We start from the raw sequence: 24262 nt of genomic DNA on the forward strand, positions 1-24262 counted from the left end.
TAATACCTTGTTATATAACTGTAAATAATATAAAAAATATTAAAAATCAATTTTAAACAAATTTCAAAACACATTAGTTATTCGTTCACAATGCTGTCATTTTGACGGCTTTTAAGCAATATAGGTATATATTAAGTTTCGATCTTTCTAATGTTAAAAACAAATATTACTAACAAAATTTAATACTTTTTCAGAGAATAATGCGATATGAACGAAATGAGACATCCTGTATATAAACAATAACAAATGTATATACATATATATATACATTAGATGGACCGAAAAGTAATGTCGCTTTCTTAAATTAAATTCAAACGAATAAATTTTTAAAAAGTTTTTATTTTTAATCACAATCAAATATTGACATGCACAGAAACGACATTACTTTCCGTTCCCCCTAATATATATATATATATATATATTATGTGTGTAAATCTTATTACGTCAATTTAATACTCACTTCAATTTTGTATTATCTTTAGAATTTCATGAAATATATATATCAATTTATTTTCAACTTTTAAATATTTAATTAATAATATCACTTGATTTGTAAAAAAATTAATTAATAATTATTAAGACGAAGTGAAATAATGAACGATATTAAATATATTTATATATATATATATATATATATATATATATATATATATAATTCTTTTTCAATTAAATTTCATTCATCTTCAAAATAAATATCATAGACATATTAATAAACATTGTCGTATGTAAAAGTGATTCTTTCCTTTTCTTTTTTTGTTTCTTTTTCTTTTCTTTTTCCTTAAAATTAATTATAAATAACAAATTTTACGAATGAAGAATAATTATTAGAAATGAAAATATTTTCAATAAAATATGAACAAATTTTACTGACAATCAAATTAAATAAAACATCCAGTATCTCGCCAATTAATTTCAATTACTTCCTGAATAAGACACTCGCCGATGTAACAATAAGTAAACAATGTACTCATGACGCAAAATGCATACGAATAAAATATGACAACCGTTAATCCTTCCTTCTTTACTGTGTCCTGAAAGAAAATTTGTTAAAATAAAAAAAAAAGAAAAAGAAAAATACATTTATACATCAGAGACATTCGTTACATTCGTCCATTAACATGTAACATTGTAATACTTACCAAAAGCGTATTGTAACCGGATATACAAAGTTGAAACGTACTTCCCATCAATTGTTGCAATATTAATACATTAAAATTGTCTTCCAAAGTTTCCGCTTGTCTGATTAAAAAAAAAAAAAAAAAAAAAAAAAAAGAGATCCAAAAAAATATACAAGATATTAAGATAACACGGTAATAGTTTTAATACAATATTATAAAATATAAAAAATATTTATTTATACGTTCGTTACCATGATTATAATTATTCGTTTAGGTTAATCATTTTCTTCGTATAGTATTAATTGACACGTTATTAATCGTACGAAGAAAAAATCGAACATATTTCTACTAATTAATTTGTAATAATAAATTATTTATATCAATATATTATTTTGTTGGATGATCAGATGCATCTTTTTTTCTTTTCAAATACATTTCAATCGTCTGAATATTGATTTCGATTGGGGAAAAAAAATATTTCAGACGAAAGTATTCTTTTTTACGTGCAATATGTCATCGTTATAAAAAAAAAAAAAAAAAAAAAAAAAAAGTTGGTTTCTGTTTGGAAAAAAGAAACCAAGAAAAAAACAAAAACCAAAATTGACTTTTTGAAAAACGACATTGAAAATTTACAACAAACGAAGAAACCATAAGTGCGACGATATTACCCGATTTAAATCTAATAACTACAAATACGAGGTAATTTTATTTTGCAAAAATATTCTCGTTTTTACGGGTAAAAAAAAATGTCTAACTTGCATTCTATCGAACATAGCTTTATGATATCGTTTCCATTATAATTATTGTATTGCTTGCATTGCATTCGAAAAAAAAAAACAAAAAAAGAAAAAAAAAATAAAAACGAAAAATATTTAACTATTATCAAAAAAATTGTCATCCTGATTATTACCTGATCAATTTGTAATGTCGAAGTACAAGTTTCTTCATGTTACATTGAAAACCATTAGAATCGTCAAGAATTTCTTTGATCGAGCAACTTAGAATTCCAAATTGTGCAGTAATATGAAAAGCAAGATTTGTGAACAAACAATCGAATCCAACGTAACCCAATGTAATAATCGGTACTACCAATGTTTGATAAAGACAGAGACAAATATATACCCTAATATCACCTACATCGATGATAGTTCGTGTCTTGTAAGGTAGTTTGTAACTCGATGATGAATTTCCTATTGCTGCAAAAAAAAAATTAATATATATATTAATATTAAGATCTAAGAAAAATCAAGGACAGATACAATTGAATTAAATCAAAAAAAAAAAAAAAAAAAAAAAAAAGAAAAAAAAAGAAATAATTATTAAAGAAATTAGTGCCTGTAGTAGTCATTAAACTAATAAAAAAAATGTATTTTTTAAAACGTATATACAAACATACATATACGCATACATGTATATATATTATATATACAGAGTGTCCAAAAAGCATAGGAACAAACTTATATTACGTATTATTGAGGTCAAGTAGATGGAAAAAGTTTATATAAACTTATGTTCAAAAATGCTTTATTGAATTTATTTATTTATATATATATATATATATATATATATATATATATATAAATATATATTTTGTTAATTGTTAAATAAATATACACACTTCATCCGATAATTGATTAAACTTTTAAAATATTTCCTGAAAGTTGGACACTAATTAAAAAAATAAAATAAAAAAAAAAAGAATAATAATAATAATAATAATAATAATAAAGAAAATAAAAGAAAAAAGTCACGTTTAAATAAAAATTAAATAAAAATCATAAACGACTATATTGAACTATCGAAGAAAGAAATCATTGAACTTCCTGTTACAAACCGGAAGTCATTTGGTTTGACTTTACTTCTTATTATTATTAAAATATATTTGTCGCGTGAAATAATGAAATCATAAAATCATTCTTAATACATTCTTCTTTTTTGTCTTTTCTATTACTTTCAACGATGGTGATATATTAGGTTGGAAACTATGAAACGGGCGTTTTTGTTTAGTTTTTTATCCTCACTCAATGCCCATTTCATAGTTTCCAACCAATAAGTATCCAGTTGGAAACTATGAAACGGGCGTTTTTGTTTAGTTTTTTATCTTCACTCAACGCCCGTTTCATAGTTTCCAACCTAATAAAAACACATTCATAATTTATAATCAATCATAATACATACATACACAGATAATAAATAAAACATAATATAATCAATAAAATTATTTCTAATGAAAAATTCGACAAATTCGATTACCAATTTTAACGTTCGGTATCATCTCGTTTATCCAATATAATCCAACGGCAATAGACATCGAGGTAACAGCTATTAAAAAATAATATTTCGCCATTTTGGTATATTTCATAAATATAAATCTCTTCTCGTACGTATTATAATTGTCGACGATGAAATTATCTTCTAATTCGATTAATAAGTCTCCTAATGATTGTCTGTTAATCCAGCATGTAGTTATTTTCGTTAGGGTCATTAGAAGTAAAATATTTTCCGTGAATATCGACATTATATCTCCGAGACTATGTTTACGATGTGTCAATTCGGCGAATGTCAATGAACAATGTAAGAAAAGATAAATAAAAAAAAAGAGAAAAAGAGCATTAGAAATTTCGAGAGGCCAAATTCCAACATATTTCAGTAACAGTCTGTTCCATAGTAATGACTTCATTGCTTCGGTTACGTCGATTGTCTGTAATAATAATAATAATAATAATAAATATATATATATATATATAAGAATTAGTAAATGATTGAAAAAGATATAATAAAATATTAAAAATGGAATAAGGAACATTATTTTGTAATTAATATCTAAACAAAAGAAAAAATTATATAATAATAATGATTTCTTTTATATGATAAAATTGATAGCTTGTAATAATAAATAAATAAAAGAAAAAAAAAATAGATTTATTAAATATTTATAATATATAATCGTGAATTATTAATTGAACAAAGATATTATGTTCTTTCTCTTCTTAAAGAATATTTTTAAAAAAATTTTCTCTAGTATCGAAAATTTTTCGTAGTGAAAAAAAAAAATTACGTAGAACGATACCAGTGATATCATTGATTTAATAAAATCGATAGCTTTTAATTATAATTGTAATAAATATTTTTTATTATATATTAATATATTAAATATTAATTTGAAATATTATAATCGGTTTTCTTGTCTTAAAAAATATTCTATATACGTGTATATTAATTTTCATTAATACATTATAATACTAATTTTGTGGATTTTATTAATAATTTTATTAATAAAAAAAAAAAAAGAAAAATAAAGAAGAAGAAACAATTTATATTTTTGAAGTTACAATTAGGTATAATAATTAGTTATATATTGTATACATAATTAATATAAGTATACGCGTACACATATGCAAATGTTATCAACGATACGATTTATCATATTTGTTGTCAAATAATTTCTTACAATAAAAAATATTATCAACGAAAAAATGTAAAGATATTTTCTTTTTGTAGTGTAGAATTAAAAAATATATATATATATATTTTTTTTTTAACGAAGGATTGATTAATTTCTGAAAATAAAAAAAAAATTATCCACAAATGAAAAAAATTAATTCACAAAGACTTTTTTTCTATGTAGTGTAGAATTTAAAAGAAAAAAAAATTCTTTCAATGAAGGATTGATTAATCCTTGTGATAAAAACTTTCAGTATGACTAACAAATATTATTGTTACTTTTAATTAATATCAAAATTTTCATTTTACCAGTAAGTAGAAAATAATAATCAAAAAAAAAAGGATCATTAAAACTAAAAGAGACAGAAAAGTTACGAAATTATATTATAATACAAAAAATACCAATTATATTATTACACAAATGCAATAAGAAGAAAATAAATCAAAAAGAAAAGTATTACTGTAAGAAATTTTATAATAATTATATCCGTTGTTATGATAATATACAAAAAATTATTTGACAATAAAAACAATGAATAAGAAATCAAATAATCTAGAATTCTAATCTGAAAAAATAGAGTTCATGAGATAGAAAAAAAGATTATCATCAAGAAACTTATTGATGGGAAAAAAGAAAAGAAATTTTATTAATATGGAGATCTAAAAAAAAAAAAAAAAAAAAAAATAAACAGCCAATACAATAAAATTCCAAAATCAATACGATCAATTTTAATTAAATACGATTTATTAAAATCAAAATTAAAGGAAACAAAAAATTCTTATGAGATTAATGTCATTCCAATGTCATCGTATTAATAACAAAACCAATATATTAATAATATGCCACCGTATGATAGAAAAGAAAAAAATAAGCTAAAAAAAAACGTATACAAGAAAAATATAAATAAAATATAAACAATATGTACGTGCAATTTCAAAATTACATATTAAACTAGATATAACGGTGTAACGAAGGAAAATATTATCCGTGCTTACTTCTATTTTTTTCTCCATGTTATCCCTTTGAAGGTTTACAACTGACTGACAGGAAAACGATCGATCAACCTCCGTTGTAAACTTTTTTTTGAAGGAAAGAAAAAAGGGTTAGAAATGCACGCTTGAATAATATAGTCAGCCAGGAGAGAGAACGAAAAATGAAGAAAGTTTGTCCGTAACATTAGGCGAGGAAAAAACGTATTAGAGAATTAATCGATTAACTGTATCTCGTTGATACGAGGGGTTGACGATCTAACGATAAAATATTTATTCAGCTTTACCCGATGTGCTACGGAAAACATTTAGCGACTGCCTCTATAAAAAAAAAAAAGAAAAAAAAACTTTATTGTTACAATTTTCATTCGTACGACGTTTTCTCTTCCGTTTTTTCTTTTCTTTTCTTTTCTTTTTTTTTTTACGTCCATTTATTCGCTCGTACAGGGATTATTGATATTCGTCGTTGCGAAAGAAAGTTTCATGTAAAGTAACTTTTCCGTTGGATTGTTAGAGTGTAATAATAGATTAGACTTTTTACCGAGATAAGATAAAGACCTTTTACCGAGTTTACCACCTCCTTCTAATAAGTTATATCCTGTTTCCTCGTTAGATTCAAAGTTTCTTCTTTTTATTATTGTTCGTCATAAGTATAGTATCGTACGAATCAAAAGACATTATCACAATCTTCGTTTCATTGTGATCTTTACGAAAGTATTAATTGTACGCTGTACAATCCGTACGATTAAAACGTGTTCGTTGTGCCTAATTAATAAAAAAATTTGCTATAATAAAATATGTAATATATATACTTACATACTTTGTGCTTCGAATCGAAATGTAATTTACATCGATAGTGAAGTTCAATCGACATTAACGTCGTTAATCGACTGTCATCACAGAGATATACTTTGTACCAGGTTGACAATGTAATTCGTATGATAAGGTCATCCAAAATTCGACGAATATGTCGAATTAATTGCTTTACGATTTGAATAATCGTTTCCCACGAAATATTTGCTTTATGTACGTTCAGAAATTTTTTTTGACGTGAATTAGCATCGAACGATTGCAACGGCCATTGCAATCGATTGACGAATCCGATTTCACTTTTCAGACGGTACAGATTCGGCTCCCGATTTTCCAGTTCATTGTTCTTCTGTAAAATGCAATCTTCATTTTTCTCGAAAAAAAGAACTACCAATGATTAACGGATGCCGACTATGGCATTTCTTTTCTTTCCTTATTTTTTTAATTTTTCAACATTTTTGTCGCCACTCGTAGGGCTCGTAAACAAGTACAAGATTATGCCAATTTTCGCTTAGGTGCGACGATCCGGTTAATCATCGATTTGTTTTTTATATCTTCGTAACGTTCTAATCATTTTCTAACGAATACTCTTGACTCACCCGTATATCCTAGCGACGATTGCTTCGGACATTTTCGTGCCTCGTTCGGTGTTTAGAATGAAACGTAGGTTCAAAATGCGATGCATACGCTGCACTCAATGATGATAATCGAAATTACGATTACAGTCAATGTTGTTTATTATCGGTAGTTCGAGAAAAAAGCTGAAATATTCTTCGACATGTATTAAGAGGAATGATGTAGTTTACTAATTCACGTTTGAATCAGAAGCATAGCTGATATTGGACGTGTGTTTGTTAAGTCTACAAATTTATTATATGACTAACTATATATCCTTTATTTTTCTCCATGATGGAATAATATTATTAATTAGCTTTAATATCGTCTTTCATTTGATATTAACAATTTACTGATAAATTAAAACATTAATTTTTTTGTACATTATTTTTATCAATTCAATTATAATTTAATTTTTATAAAACTGATAAAATTTTACAAATAAAAACACTTGTTTCCGAATGATCGCAACAAATAATTATTTTCATTTAGAAAATCCGCTTAATATTATCGTATTAAAAATAGATTATAATAATCATTGCGGTAAACACGGCACGGTGTTCTCTTCAATGAAATTAAATTAAATTCCTCTAAATCGTCAGATTGTTAGTGATAATTTGGACACATTGTATATTAAAAATGTGTGTACGATAAAATCAAATTTTGTCCAGATATTTCAATATTAAATAAAAAAAGTTTTCTTTTTCTTTAGAATAACTAAATATGTTTTTTTTTTACATTATTATTGATAATACAAAAATAATAATTTAGAATTTGTTTAATGTATATAATTTTTACTATATTCAAATATGATTCTAATTTTAAATATATACCTATTAATTTAAAAATTATTATAAATCAATAATTTTATAAAACTCGATATAATTACATATATATATATATATATATATATATATATATATATATATTGGTTTTTATTCCATTAATATTAAAAAAAAAAAAAATAGGAAGATAATAAAGTAAATAAAATGAAAAGTTAGTCTAAAAGTAATAACTTCAGTCAAATATATTCATATAAATAACAAATATATCATTTATAACGTTTATCTTATAAATATTTATTTAAATAAAATGATTCTATGATAATTTATTACATGTAATATGTTTTATCTTCTTATCAAAATGTCAATAATAATATTTCAATAATAATTATTCAAGACTAATTTACAATTCTGTTTACATAAATGTTCGTAATACTGATAAGTACGCCATTGATGTCTTCATTATCTAGAAAATTTTACAAGAAATTGACAAATCATTTCAACCATTAAACGTTTAAACAATCGAAAATATTCTAACTTAAAATTCAGGGAAATAAATAAATAAATACAATCAACGAATAAAACAAACAAACAAACAAAAAATACAAATGATAGATAAAAGAAAATATTATAAAAAACATTTCATCTCGTTCTACGATGATATATTATTAAATATAAAAACCATTACAATGACAAATAAATAAAAATTAAAATTTTGAAAGAAAATCGAAACTTGTGAAACGCAAATTATACTTTATAAACAAAAAAAAAAACAAAAAAATTCACGCAAGAAAATGACAAAAGTAAAATATAAAAAAAAGATAAGAAAAAAGCAATTAACGAGAAAAGCCAAATTAAAGGATAAAAAAGATAAAAATAAAGAGAAAAAAAATCTTGCGTAATGCGAATGATAGATTAAAGAAGAAAAAAAAGAAGAAGAAGAAAAGAAAAAGCAGAAGTATTAAAAATAACGACTCACATCGGTAAAAGTGCGTAAGGAAACAATGCAAAACTTCGCGCAAGTCAATCGTAGTGGTTTTCTAGCACGAATCATGCATATATAAATCGATTTCATATCGATCGTAGATAACTCGTACCAGTCGCAATGATAAAGCGCCTCGCACAAGTTCGTGCTCTGGATTGAAGAAAGAAAACAAAAAAGAAAAGAAAAAAAAAAAAAAGAGAGAAAAAAAAAGAAGAAACAAAATCGCATCAATAAACGATCGAATGAAATTAAAGATTGAATTGCAATTCAATTAATAATACGATTAATTACTTCCTCGATGAGACATTCACCGATGTAACAATAAGTGAACAATGTGCTCGATAAAACGAAAACGTATATAGCGAACGTTAATATACCGATTCCTTCTAATACAGCTAAACTCTACAAAATTAGAAATTATTTATTAAACGATGTAGAATGCAACATATGTATAAAGTGATGTCTACGTACGGAGAGTATTTGATAACTCGACATACAAATTTGAATAGTTGTACCTAATAATTGTTGACAAATGACGATGTTAAAACTATCCTCTAATATATCCGCTAATCTGAAACAAATACGAAGAAGATAAATTATTTTTTTTTTTTTTTTCATAATGACATCTTTCTCATACTAAAAGAAACAAAAAATTTCTTCTTTCTTCAAGTGATATTAATTGATATTAAAAATGTATGGAACTTATTTTATTATTACTTTTGCCAAGGAAAAATTTCTTCAAGGGTTAAAACAATCAATTTCGAAATTTTTCTACCGAAAAATCAAATCTTAATAATTCGTTGTAATCGTAGAAACGTATTCGAACAAAACTTCATTCGATATTAAATCTAAAATAATCTGACTAAAAAGTGACTTTAACGAGTTAAAACGACCGTCTTGAATTTTATTTTTCGTGATAAAAAACTAAATTGATATAAAAAAGAAAAAAAAAGATATATTTTTATACACACAATGAAATTATATTAAATTTATATTAATTAAGACGTAAAATATATTTGTTTCATTTTCAATGTTAGAGCAAATATGGCATCGTTGAAAAAATTTTTGGACTCTTTCGCATAAGTCTACGACAAAAATCATAATCATTGAAATTTTTCTTGCAATTAAAACGTTTACAATCTAATTAAAGAAAATCAACATTACAAATTTGTTATAAACAATTCCCATTAGGGAACAAAACTATTTTGTCGTAACGAAATTTTAGCAAATTTTTAAGAAAAAAGAACAAAAAATTATCAAAAAAATTCATATCCTAAGAATATTAAAACAATCGTCGTATCATAAGTCGTATCGATCAACGCATTTGAATCGTTTAAAAAGAAAGAAAAAAAAGATTTCATTCAATAGACGTTCCTTTAAGAATTAGATGATTTAATTAGAAAAATGACGTCACCTTATCAAACTATGATGTCGAAGAATCATTTTATGAATTCCATATCGAGAACCATCAATATCCTTTAAAATTTCTTTTACTCTACATCTCAATATCGCTAATTGACCAGTAAGATGAAAACCAATAGAAGCCAATAAACAATCAGTTCCGACATAAGCGGAAATGACCATTGTTATACGTAAAAATTCATGTATGCAACCAAATGCATAAGTTTTTGCATCGTACGGCTTCAGTAATGGCTTTATTTTATAAGGTAATTTATATTCCGACGTAGAATTTGTCATAACTGCATCGAAACAAAATACGTAATATAATAAAATCATTCGTCAATTTTTAAATGACATTATTGAAAAAAAAAATTGTTTAAACGACAAATATTAATCAAATATTTCAATAAATCTCGAGATAACTAAGAAAATGTTACAGACAAAAGTTAAATCTTTCATTAGATAAATTACAGTGCCGTTAGAAAAAAATATAAGTTCTTAATTGAAAAAAGAGAATTGTATTTGAAAAAATTTTTGAAGCTTTTCGTTAAATAAAATACAATAAATACGATAATGTCTCTCTGTCTCTCTCTTTGAAAGCAGATAACTCTTGTCAGAAAAAAAAAATATATATATCTATTACAATTTTGTCTATTATTTCGTTAAAACGTAATATTATAAATATCTTCTATAAATGAATATAATAAAAATGTTAAAAATGTTTGTAATACCATTAATTATACCCGGTATGACAGTTTTAAAATAATACAAAAGAATTATGAAGGTCATCGATGGTAACATAGTCATAATAAATATATAGGAAAAATTGTTATATTTCATAAAAATCAATCTCTCCTCTTTGGTTTTATAATTATCGACGTTGTAATCGTTTTCTATTTCTGTCAAAAATCTTGACAATGATCGATATTTCATTCGGCACATTCCAAATTTCGTCAGTGTCATTATCATCAGCATGTTCTCGACAATGTTCGTCAGTACATAATGAAAATCATTGATGTAATCGATCAAATCGAGAAGTCCTAGAAAACTGTAAAGGCAACCATAAAATAGAAACAGTAGGAACAACGAGTTCCGAATTTCCAATGGCCAAACTCCAGAAAAACTGAGCAATCGTTTGCTCCATGTTATCGCTTTCATGGTATTGGTGAAACCTGTAACCTTGAAAAATATAATGCAAAACAATAATGTTTCGATTAAATAGTATAGTACGAAATTGGATGATCGAAAATGTCCCTAGCTTGTAAAATAACGAGCCTAAAATTTGTCTCGAAAGAATATTATTCGATTGGCCAATAGATTGTTACCCAATGTCACAATTTTTAATACAAATATGGACCCAAAAATATCTCCATGATTTCGAAAATCAATTATTCCTTTTCGAGATTTATCGAAGCTAATAGTTTTCTTTCGGAACGTCCAGAAATTCATAGGCTTTGTAGTTTTACCTTAAGAAAAGAAGAATTAATCTAAAAAGTCTAATTAAAGTAGATTTATTAATTTTCAAAGTCAAGTAGAGATTTTTTTGCTCAACCCTGTATTAAATATTACAATGTTACTTATTGGCCAACTCAATAATTGTGATTTTTAAATCATCCAAGAACTTTTGATCCATCTATTGGCCATCATGTATAATAAAGAATAATTAAAGATAAATCTATCACCGATGAATTTTCGTAAGTCGTTATATTTTATTAATTAAAAAACAAAAAAGTTAAAAAGAAATATGTCATAGAAATATTAACGTTAAAAAAATTATAAAATTAAAATCTAAAAATTTAATAAACATAAACGATTAATAAGTTGCGAGTATAGTATGATTAATTAAAAATAAAAATAAGAAGAAATGTATAATCCATATAATCAATGTTATCGCTTTTAAGAAATTAAAAATATTTTTTAAATAATATTATCGTAATTAATACACAATGGAAAAAAAAGCCTATACGAAGTTTAAATTTTTTATGGATTTAAAATTATAAGAAATAAATTATGAGAATATATATATAAAATTATTAAATATCACTGCATTTCATTGAATTATTGATTAAATTCTGTACGGGTTAAAATTTCACCCCTAATATCCATTAAAAAAAGCCATTGTCACGGTAAACACAATTAAAAATGTTAGTTTCATTATGTTAAATCTTTTTTTTTAAATGTCAGTAAACTTATATGTAAAAATATTCTTTTATACATATAATCACAACACATTAAGAGATACATATTTACATATATATTCATACGAGTATATATATATATATATATATATATATATATATATATATATATATATATACATATAATAATTTAAAGATAAATTTTTTAACATTAAAAGATTAATATATTGACTGCCATGGTATTTTCATATCTGATCACAAAAGCCACAATAGAATTATCACAATTGAAATAAATTTAATAAAATAATTAATTATTATGCGTCCAATAATTAAATAAAATTGCACTTTTATATCTGTAAACTTTCAATGACATGTGGTTGCACTTATAAATCCATAAGTTGACTAAAACCATAAAATTAATAACACAAGAACTAAACAAAATTACGCAAAAATAATAATAACAAAACACAAATATTGCATTAATAAATCACACCAGTCATAAAATTTTATTTCTCTTGAATATGTTGGTTTACTTTCGAATCATTAAAGAGCAAAGTAATCACTAATAATCAAAATATTAATTATTACTTATATCATAAAAAAAAAAAAAACTAAAAATGAATATTATTTCGTGACATATTCGTTTTGATAAATTAGTAATAGAAATGATAATTATTAATAAACTTTCTTAATAGTTTCACAAATCACTAATGCAGTTTTTCTATTCATTTGTATAATTAGAAAATAATTTTATTCGATGTCACTTGAAACATAGATTAATTAATTCTTGAATTAATAAGAAATTGTTACACCATGAAGTTACCAAGAAATTAATTAACAGTCACGTGAAATAACACTATGGCAAGCAATATGTCAAAAAAATTTCAAAAAAAAAATTACGCTTATTCAAAATCACGACGATGATTAAAAGAATAAAAATTCTTAAAAGAAAAAAAAACAAAAGATCGTTCAAATTGCGCTTTAAAAAAAAAATTAACAACATCTTTTCGAAATCTCTTTAGTTAGAAAAATGCGAAGAAAAAGGAAAAGAAAAGATAGCGATTTTTTGAAACCGTCACAATGGCTTTTTTCAAGAGAGTCGAAACAAATTCACTCGCGACGATTATTGTCACAAAACGTCGCGCTCGTCAAACGAACTGGCAATTAACAATAAAAAAAAATAATAATAATAATAAAAATAAATCGACATTATCACCATACTTCTTTGGTTCTTTTCATTTTGTTCGCTCGAAGGTCACCGGCCGACTGTTCGTCCAAGCACGAACTACTCCCGACGTAAACTACGTACGAAAAGGGGTTGAAATTGGTTGGTTGAATAGTTTATGCGATTAACGAAAAAAAAAAAAAGAAAAGAAAAGAAAAAGTGGATACGAGTCAGTTTTTGCGTTCATTTCGAACTGTATAGAAGGTACGGACCAAAAAAAAAAAGAAATGAGAAGGGGTGAGTAGTTAACGAACGAAGTCGACTCAACAATAATCGATCAACATTTGACAGACGGTGTTTTGCATTAATCATTTTTATCTACCCCTTTCTCTAAGTACAATATACCTTGTCTACTTTTTTTTTTGGGACTCTATATCCGTCGAAAGTTTCTACGTAACGCCCTCGTGAATATTTTTCCAGCAAAAAGGGAAACAGCGTGGCCCAGTATTATTACGGAATAGCAAAAAAGGAAATTGAAGGTTATCCAAGTTTTTAAGTAGTTGAATTCTACCCTCCCACAAGTCTCCTTCTTGTCAGTTATCTTCTAATCGATCGTTATGAGGTGTACAAAAAAATATGCTACTGCATCGAACGCTATTAGAATGGAATTGTTGAAGATCGTTGTGGTTGCTTCTGAAAATAACAAAAATTATTAATAAATTCAATTTGTACGTAGGACATTTTCATGTGACAAAAATGATTATTTACAATCGTAAAGGACTTACTGAAATTATTATTTACCAAAGCGAATTTTGTTTTATTATGCCAAAGAATGTAACTTTAAAATGTTATGTTACCCGAGAAATCGATTACGATGAAAATGCATAATTGATTAATAATTATCGATGACAATAAACTGAACGTTCAAGTTTATTATTTCTTACGTTAAAAGAAGCACATACACAGATACAATCATATGCAACGTCAATAGTACACATACTCATATACATACGTTAATATTTATTCTCAGCCATCTAAAATTAATAATGTGTATATAATATATATTGGATAACATAGGTATGTATATAGATATTTTTATATTTTAAACTATATTTAAACTAATATTAAAATATAAAATTAATATATATATAAATCCTGATTTAAAAAATTTTAATTTATAATAATTTTTAAATTAAATTTATATAAGTAAAATTGAAATTATATTTAAATATAATATATATTTAATACGAGTATATATTCAAATATAATTAGAATTATAATTATATTATACAAATTATAATTTTTGTGACATCGATAATTATGTAAAAAAAAAAAAATATTTAAATGAAAAAAAAATTTTATGCTAATGCATAAAAATTTCTAATAAAGTAAAAAAAAAAAATAAGAGATTAGATTAAAAGTTAGTTTGAGTCAAATATATTCATATAAATAACAAATATATCATCCATAATATTTATCCTATCTATTCTCATCTAAATAACATATTTTTATTCTCATTTATTACATGCAATATATTCAAAAGTTTTATCAAAATTTCAATAATAATATTCTAATTATTATTATTCAAGACTAATTATTTCATAATTTTGTCTCCATAAACGTTCGTAATACTGATAGATACGCCATTGATGTCTTCATTACCTGGAAAATTCACAAAATTTAACATATCATTTATACCCCGAAATGTATAAATTATCGAAGAAAAAGAAAAATGCTAAATAAAAATTCAGAAAACTAATAAAAAAAGAAGGTGAAAAAGAAACGTTCAAAGACATATGACACTTCTTTGTAAAAATAAAACGAACAAAAAATATAAATGATATGTAAAAAAAAAGTATTAATAAGAACATTTCATCTCGATAAATGTTGAAAAGTTAATGAATAAAAATGCGATCAATAACAAACGAATAAAAATAAGAACTATAAAAAAAAAAAAAAAACAAAAAAAAGAAAAAAAAATAGAAACTTGTGAAAAGCGAATCATGGATTAGAAAAAAAAAAAAAGAAAACAAAACAAAACATTGGCAGAAGAGAATGACGAAATTAAAATATAAGGAAAGAATATAAGAACAAATAACAAGATGACAATTGAAATAAAATAACTTAAAAATAAAGAAAAACAAAATCTTACCTAATATGTATGACATATTAAAAAAAAAAAAAAAAGAAAGAAAAAAAAATATTAACTGACTTACGATGGTAAAAGTACGCAAGGAAATGACGCAAAATTTTGCGCAAGTCAATTGCAATGGTTTCCTAGAGCGAATCATGCAAATGTAAATCGATTTCATATCGATCGTCGATAACTCGTACCAGTCGCAATGATAAAGCGCCAGACATAAGTTCGTGCTCTGGATTAAAAGAAAGAAAATAATAATAAAAAAAAAAAAAACGAAATAAAATAGAATTAATAAATTTGATTGTATCTAAATACAGATTGAATTGCAATTCAATAAAAAATTCAATTAATTACTTCTTCGATGAGACAATCACCGATGTAACAATAAGTGAACAACGTACTCAACAAAACAAAAATGTGTAGACCGAAAATTATTATACCGATTCCTTCTAATACAGCTAAACTCTACAAAATTAGAAATTATTTATTAGACGATGTAGAATGCAACATTTGTATAAAGTGATGTCTACGTACGGAGAGTATTTGATAACTCGATATACAAATTTGTATAGTTGTACCTAATAATTGTTGACAAATGACGACGCTAAAACTATCCTCTAATATATCCGCTAATCTGAAACAAATACGAAGAAGATAAATTATTTTTTTTTTTTTTTTCATAATGACATCTTTCTCATACTAAAAGAAACAAAAAATTTCTTCTTTCTTCAAGTGATATTAATTGATATTAAAAATGTATGAAACTTATTTTATTATTATTTTTGCCAAGGAAAAATTTCTTCAAGGGTTAAAACAATCATTTCGAAATTTTTCTACCGAAAAATCAAATCTTAATAATTCGTTGTAATCGTAGAAACGTATTCGAACAAAACTTCATTCGATATTAAATCTAAAATAATCTGACTAAAAAGTGACTTTAACGAATTAAAACGACCGTCTTGAATTTTATTTTTCGTGATAAAAAACTAAATTGATATAAAAAAAAAAAAGATATATTTTTATACACACAATGAAATTATATTAAATTTATATTAATTAAGACGTAAAATATATTTGTTTCATTTTGAATGTTAGAACAAATGTGACGTCGATGAAAGAGTTTTTGGACTTTTAACTTTCGCATAAGTATACGACAAAAACCATGATCATTGAAATTTTTCTTGCAATTTAAACCGCTTACAATATCATTAATAAATACCTATATTATTATAAACAATTCCGCTAGAGAAAAAAAACTATAAAATTTTGTCGTAACGTAATCGTAATAAAATTGTAAGGAAAGGAGGAAAAATTTTTAAAAAGTTCATATCTTAAATATACACCCAAAAAAAACCCACGACTACTAGCGAATCATAACGATCAACGTATTTGAATCGATTAAAAAGAAAAAAAAAAGAAAGATTTCATTCATTAGACGTTCCTTTAAGAATTAGATGATTTAATTAAAAAAGTGACGTCACCTTATCAAACGATGATGTCGAAGAATTATCTTATGAATTCCTTGCTGAGAAACATCGGTTTCCTTTAAAATTTCCTTCGCTCTACAGTTCAGTATGGCCAATTGACCGGTAAGATGAAAACCGGTAGAAGCCAATAAACAATCAGTACCACTATTAGCGGAAATGATCATTAATATACGTAAAAATTCATGTATGCAACCAAATGCATAAGTTTTTGCATCGTACGGCTTTAATAACGGCTTTATTTTATAAGGTAATTTATATTCCGACGTAGAATTTGTAATAACTGCATCGAAACAAAATACGTAATTTAATAAAGTCATTCGTCAATTTTTAAATGACATTTTTGAAAAAAAAAATTGTTTAAACGACAAATATTAATCAAATATTTCAATAAATCACGAGATAACTAAGAAAATGTTTCAGACAAAAGTTAATTCTTTCATTACATAAATTACAGTGCCGTTAGAAAAAAAATATAAGTTCTTAATAGAAAAAAGAGAATTGTACTTGAAACAATTTTTGAAGCTTTTCGTTAAATAAAATACAATAAATACGATAATATCGCTCTGTTTCTCTCTTTGAAAGCAGATAACTCTTGTCAGAAAAAAAAATATATATATATATCTATTACAATTTTGTCTATTATTTCGTTAAAACGTAATATTATCAATGTCTTCTATAAATGAATATAATAAAAATGTTAAAAATATTTGTAATACCATTAATTATACCCGGTATGACAGTTTTACAATAATACGAAAGAATTACGAAGGTTAACGATGGGAACGCAGTGATGATAAATATATAGGCAAATTTGTTATATTTCATAAAAATTAATCTCTCCTCTTTAGTTTTATAATTATCAACGTTATAATCATTTTCCGTTTCTGTCAAAAATCTTGATAATGATCCATGCTTCAATCGGCATATCCCAAATTTCATCAGTGTCATTAAAATCATCAAATTCTCCATAATATTTGTCAATACGTAATGAAAATCATTGATGTAATCGATCAAATCGAGAACTCCTAAAAAAATGTAAATACATCCGTAAAATAGTAATGGTAGGAACAAAGAGTCCCGAATTTCCAATGGCCAAACACCTGAAAAACCGAGCAAGCGTTTGCACAATGTTATCGCTTTCATGGTATTGGTGAAACCTGTAACCTTGAAAAATATAATGCAAAACAATAATGTTTCGATTAAATAGTATAGTACGAAATTGGATGATCGAAAATGTCCCTAGCTTGTAAAATAACGAGCCTAAAGTTTGTCTCGAAAGAATATTATTCGATTGGCCAATAGATTGTTACCCAATGTCACAATTTTTAATACAAATATGGACCCAAAAATATCTCCATGATTTCGAAAATCAATTATTCCTTTTCGAGATTTATCGAAGCTAATAGTTTTCTTTCGGACCGTCCAGAAATTCATAGGCTTTGTAGTTTTACATTAAGAAAGGAAGAATTAATCTAAAAAGTCTAATTAAAGTAGATTTATTAATTTTCAAAGTCAAGTAGAGATTTTTTTGCTCCACCCTGTATTAAATATTACAATGTTACTTATTGGCCAACTCAATAATTGTGATTTTTAAATCATCCAAGAACTTTTGATCCATCTATTGGCCATCATGTATAATAAAGAATAATTAAAGATAAATCTATCACCGATGAATTTTCGTAAGTCGTTATATCTTATTAATTAAAAAACAAAAAAGTTAAAAAGAAATATGTCATAGAAATATTAACGTTAAAAAAATTATAAAATTAAAATCTAAAAATTTAATAAACATAAACGATTAATAAGTTGCGAGTATAGTATGATTAATTAAAAATAAAAATAAGAAGAAATGTATAATCCATATAATCAATGTTATCGCTTTTAAGAAATTAAAAATATTTTTTAAATAATATTATCGTAATTAATACACAATGGAAAAAAAAGCCTATACGAAGTTTAAATTTTTTATGGATTTAAAATTATAAGAAATAAATTATGAGAATATATATATATAAAATTATTAAATATCACTGCATTTCATTGAATTATTGATTAAATTCTTTACGGGTTAAAATTTCACCCCTAATATCCATTAAAAAAAGCCATTGTCACGGTAAACACAATTAAAAATGTTAGTTAAATTAAAAATGTTAGTCTCATTAAGTTAAATGTTTTTTTACGCGACAGTAAAGTTACATAGAAAAATATTTTTTGGAAGATATAAATAAAACATTTTAGAAGAAACACATTAAGTGCTATTCATATACATATATATACATACGAGTATATAAATACTATATAGATATATATATTATATACATATCTATGTTCGTATGTATATAATTATTTAAAGATAAATTTATTAATAATTAAACATTAATATATTGACTGCCACAGTAATTTTAATATAATAATTAATTATTTCACATTTAATAATTAAATAGAATTATACTCTTATCATTGTAAATTTTCAATGACATGTGATTGCTCCTATAAATCCGAAAGTTGGCTAAAAATATAAAATTAATGGCATAAGATCTAAATCTACAAAAATAGTAACAAGGAAACACAAATATTGCAATAATAAATCACACCAGTCATAAAATTTAATTTTTCTTGAATTTGTTGGTTAACTTTCGAATCATTAAAGACCAAATTAATCACTAATAATCGAAATATTAATTATTACTTATATCATAAAAAAAAAAAAACTAAAAATAAATATTAATTCGTGACATATTCGTTTTGATAAATTAGTAATAGAAATGATAATTATTAATAAACTTTCTTAATAGTTTCACAAATCACTAATGCAGTTTTTCTATTCATTTGTATAATTAGAAAATAATTTTATTCGATGTCACTTGAAATATAGATTAATTAATTCTCGAATTAATAAGAAATTCTTACACCATGAAGTTACCAAGAAATTAATTAACAGTCCCATGAAATAACACTATGGCAATCAATTTGTCAAAAAAATTTCAAAAAAAAAATTACGCTTATTCAAAATCACGACGATGATTAAGAGAAGAAAAATTCTTAAAAGAAAAAAAAACCAAAGGAACGTTCAGATTGCGCTTTAAAAAAAAAATTAACGATATCTTTTCGAAATCTCTTTAGTTAGAAAAATGCGAAGAAAAAAGAAAAGAAAAGATAGCGATTTTTTGAAACCGTCACAATGACTTTTTCAAGAGAGTCCAAACAAATCCAATCTGGACGATTATTGTCACAAAACATCGAACTTATCAAACAAATTGACAACTAATTATGAAAAATAAAAAAGAAAAAATGAAAATATAGCGGCGTTAACACCGTACTTCTTTGGTTCCTTCCATTTTGTTCGCTCGAAGGTCACCGGCCGACTGTTCGTCCAAGCACGAACTACTCCCGACGTAAACTACGTACGAAAAGGGGTTGAAATTGGTTGGTTGAATAGTTCATGCGATTAACGAAAAAAAAAAAAGAAAAGAAAAGAAAAAGTGGATACGAGTCAGTTTTTGCGTCCATTTCGAACAGTATAGAAGGTACAGATCAAAAAAAAAAAAAAAAGAAATGAGAAGGGGTGAGTCGTTAACGGACAAAGTCGACTCAACAATAATCGATCAACATTTGACAGGCGGTGTTTTGCATTAATCATTTTTATCTACCCCTTTCTCTAAGTACAATATACCTTGTCTACTTTTTTTTTTGGGACTCTATATCCGTCGAAAGTTTCTACGTAACGCCCTCGTGAATATTTTTCCAGCAAAAAGGGAAACAGCGTGGCTCTGTATTATTACGGAATAGCAAAAAAAAGAAATTGAAGGTTATCCAAGTTTTTAAGTAGTTGAATTCTACCCTCCCACAAGTCTCCTTCTTGTCAGTTATCTTCTAATCGATCGTTATGAGGTGTACAAAAAAATATGCTACTGCATCGAACGCTATTAGAATGGAATTGTTGAAGATCGTTGTGGTTGCTTCTGAAAATAACAAAAATTATTAATAAATTCAATTTGTACGTAGGACATTTTCATGTGACAAAAATGATTATTTACAATCGTAAAGGACTTACTGAAATTATTATTTACCAAAGTGAATTTTGTTTTATTATGCCAAAGAATGCAACTTTAAAATGTTACGTTACCCGAGAGATCGATTACGATGGAAATGCATAATTGATTAATAATTATCGATGACAATAAACTGAACGTTCAAGTTTATTATTTCTTACCTTAAAAGAAGCACGTACATAGGTATAATTATATGCAACGTACACAGATACATATATTATTCTCAGCCATCTCAAAAATATTATTAATTTGCAAATTATTACTATATATGTATTATAAATTAAAGAAAAATAAAGGAAGAATAAAGAAAATAATGTAGGATGTTACGACATACAATATGCCTGATAATAGCGTGTTAGACTTAACAAATACACGGCCAATATCAGCTATGCTTCTGATTCAAACGTGAATTAGTAAACTCCATCATTCCTCTTAATACATTTCGAAGAATATTTCAGCTTTTTTCTCGAACTACCGATAATAAACAACATTGACTGTAATCGTAATTTCGATTATCATCATTGAGTGCAGCGTATGCATCGCATTTTGAACCTACGTTTCATTCTAAACACCGAACGAGGCACGAAAAAGCAATCGTCGCTAGGATATACGGGTGAGTCAAGAGCATTCGTTAGAAAATGATTAGAACGTTACGAAGATATAAAAAACAAATCGATGATTAACCGGATCGTCGCACCTAAGCGAAAATTGGCATAATCTTGTACTTGTTTACGAGCCCTACGAGTGGCGACAAAAATGTTGAAAAATTAAAAAAATAAGGAAAGAAAAGAAATGCCATAGTCGGCATCCGTTAATCATTGGTAGTTCTTTTTTTCGAGAAAAATGAAGATTGCATTTTACAGAAGAACAATGAACTGGAAAATCGGGAGCCGAATCTGTACCGTCTGAAAAGTGAAATTGGATTCGTCAATCGATTGCAATGGCCGTTGCAATCGTCCGATGCTAATTCACGTCAAAAAAAATTTCTGAACGTAAATAAAGCAAATATTTCGTGGGAAACGATTATTCAAATCGTAAAGCAATTAATTCGACAGATTCGTCGAATTTTGGATGACCTTATCATACGAATTACATTGTCAACCTGGTACAAAGTATATCTCTGTGAATACAGTCGATTATCGACTCTACTGTCGACTAAACTTCACTATCGATGTAAATTACATTTCGATTCGAAGCACAAAGTATGTAAGTATATATTTTACAAATTTTATTATAGGAAATTTTTTTTATTAATTAAGCACAACGAAGACGTTTTAATAGTATCGATTATAGTTCTGTAAATTTCACAAATGGAATATGATTAGAACCGAATTAGAATAGAATTTTGCGATTACTTATCGAATTATTAATACAAAATTGTAATATCGGAATGATAAAAAATTTCGTTATTCCGATGTTAATAATATTTTCTATATGGAAAAACTTTCGAGTACTCGAAAAATTGCATAAATTATCTAAACAATTCTTCTCACAGAAGGATGAGAAATTTTTGAAAATTGGAATAATAAAGTTTTGACTGAAAAATTCCAGAAGATGATGGAATTAAAACTTTAAATACAATTTTCAATAAAGTTATTTGTGTCACGATGAAAAGTGTGTTACGTATTTGTTTTTTCTTTTTTTTTTAGTTATAAACAGAATGATTATTTTGATAAATACCGACACAACCTTATGTTTATTAATCTAAATAACGTGATTGTATGCATTCGTTACAAACTATCTATTTAACATTTGTACAGAAATAGCAGATATATTTCAACAGTTATTATTCACGATTAATTATTAAACAGTTTCACTTATAGAGCCGTCCGTAAAAATGATAAGTATGCCATTGATTTATTCAGTATCTGTAAAATTGATAAAAAGATAATAGATTTTAATCCTTTTGAGCATCAAAATTATTCAAAATTTTAAACCATCGAAAATATTCAAAATTGACATTGAAACCAATAAAAGAAAAAAAACGAATCAACGAAGTGCAATATTTCTTTGCAAAAGTAAATAAAACAAAAAATACAAATGATACATAGAAGAAAATATTAAGAAAAATATTTCATATAGAATTTCATAAAGGACGAAAAATTAATTAATGAAGACATTCATGGACGAACAAATAAAAATATAAATTTCTAAAGAGAAACAAAAACTCATGGACCGCTGATGATACCATATGAAAAAAAAAAAAAGAAAAAAAATTGACACGAGATAATGACGAAAGTGAAATATAAGGAAAGAGAAAAAAAAAGGAACAATTAACGAGATGCCTTTTTAATTTCAATTAGAAAAACAATTATGTATATAATGACACAATTTCTTAGAATTTTGTGACTTTTTGTACAACATATAAATGCGTTTATTAATAATTGTAGTTACCTCCCCCCTCCTTCATTTCCGGTATATATATATATATATATATATATATATGTGTGTGTGTGTGTGTGTGTGTGTGTGTGTGTGTGTGTGTGTGTGTGTGTGTGTGTGTGTGTGTGTGTGTGTGTGTGTGTGTGTTATACCCATATTGCCCAAAAGCAGTCAAAATGACTGCTTGGGAAATTTTAAATAATCAAATGACTCTTATTATTGAATTGAATAAATTTCTTATATTACCAGTTCGATTCTGTATTGAAATTACAGTTTTCATTTTTTTTCGATTACAATTACATGATAACATACAAGTACATGATAAATCGTCGATTTGAGTGTATACATGATAAGTTGCAGTTGGTCAATAACCTGAAGTAGTACTTGTTATTCGAATCTTTATACAGTGATACTTGTTCTAACAAGTTGTTTATTTTATTTCTTTTGCACCTTAAATTCATGAGAGAAATGGAGAATAGATGTGAGTTATTGGAAAAGCTAACGAACATAAGTGAAGAGTGCTCCGATATAGAATCAGATGCAACAAATTCTGAACTATCATCTGAAGATGAAACGGATTATATTCAAAGTGAAACATCTGACACTGAAGATAACGATGAAGAGTCGATCACCAATGATGAAAATTAAAGTGTCATCAATATGCCCAGGAAAAGATGTAGAGTGCTAAATAGTTCAGACTCTGATGAAGAAACTGAAAATATCTTTCAGGAGACCGAAACAGCTGCCGATGGT

General features: G+C 25.5%; 2 protein-coding genes across 2 annotated transcripts; both read right to left on the reverse strand.

Moving 5' to 3' along the window:
- Window positions 1-878: 878 nt before the first annotated feature.
- Window positions 879-5686, reverse strand: LOC124432472. The gene is made up of 5 exons (XM_046981454.1): window positions 5559-5686; window positions 3372-3819; window positions 2029-2314; window positions 1140-1239; window positions 879-1031 (listed from the first exon to the last, which is right to left on the reverse strand). The coding sequence occupies exons 1-5, from the start codon at window positions 5574-5576 to the stop codon at window positions 879-881; spliced, it is 1005 nt and encodes a 334-aa protein (XP_046837410.1). The 5' UTR covers window positions 5577-5686.
- A 9281-nt stretch (window positions 5687-14967) lies between these two features.
- Window positions 14968-18509, reverse strand: LOC124432473 (odorant receptor 13a-like). Its single transcript, XM_046981455.1, has 7 exons — window positions 18386-18509; window positions 18119-18232; window positions 17070-17355; window positions 16123-16222; window positions 15943-16053; window positions 15665-15820; window positions 14968-15110 (listed from the first exon to the last, which is right to left on the reverse strand). Exons 1-7 carry the CDS (start codon window positions 18507-18509, stop codon window positions 15048-15050), a joined length of 954 nt encoding a protein of 317 aa, XP_046837411.1. The 3' UTR covers window positions 14968-15047.
- Window positions 18510-24262: the final 5753 nt, after the last annotated feature.

This window comes from Vespa crabro, chromosome 25, assembly GCF_910589235.1.
Source record: "Vespa crabro chromosome 25, iyVesCrab1.2, whole genome shotgun sequence".
NCBI lineage: Eukaryota > Metazoa > Arthropoda > Insecta > Hymenoptera > Vespidae > Vespa > Vespa crabro.

Coding starts and splice junctions, on each gene's coding strand:
- LOC124432473 (XM_046981455.1), bottom strand. CDS start 18,509: ATGAATTTCTGGACGGTCCGAAAGAAAACTATTAGCTTCGATAAATCT. Junction 18,233..18,385: donor ATTAAAAATTGTGACATTGG/GTAACAATCTAT, acceptor TCAAGGTTACAG/GTTTCACCAATACCATGAAA. Junction 15,111..15,664: donor CCTTGCGTACTTTTACCATC/GTAAGTCAGTTA, acceptor TGAATTTTCCAG/GTAATGAAGACATCAATGGC.
- LOC124432472 (XM_046981454.1), bottom strand. Junction 1,240..2,028: donor CGACATTACAAATTGATCAG/GTAATAATCAGG, acceptor TTTTTTAATCAG/ACAAGCGGAAACTTTGGAAG. Junction 1,032..1,139: donor CCGGTTACAATACGCTTTTG/GTAAGTATTACA, acceptor ATTTTCTTTCAG/GACACAGTAAAGAAGGAAGG.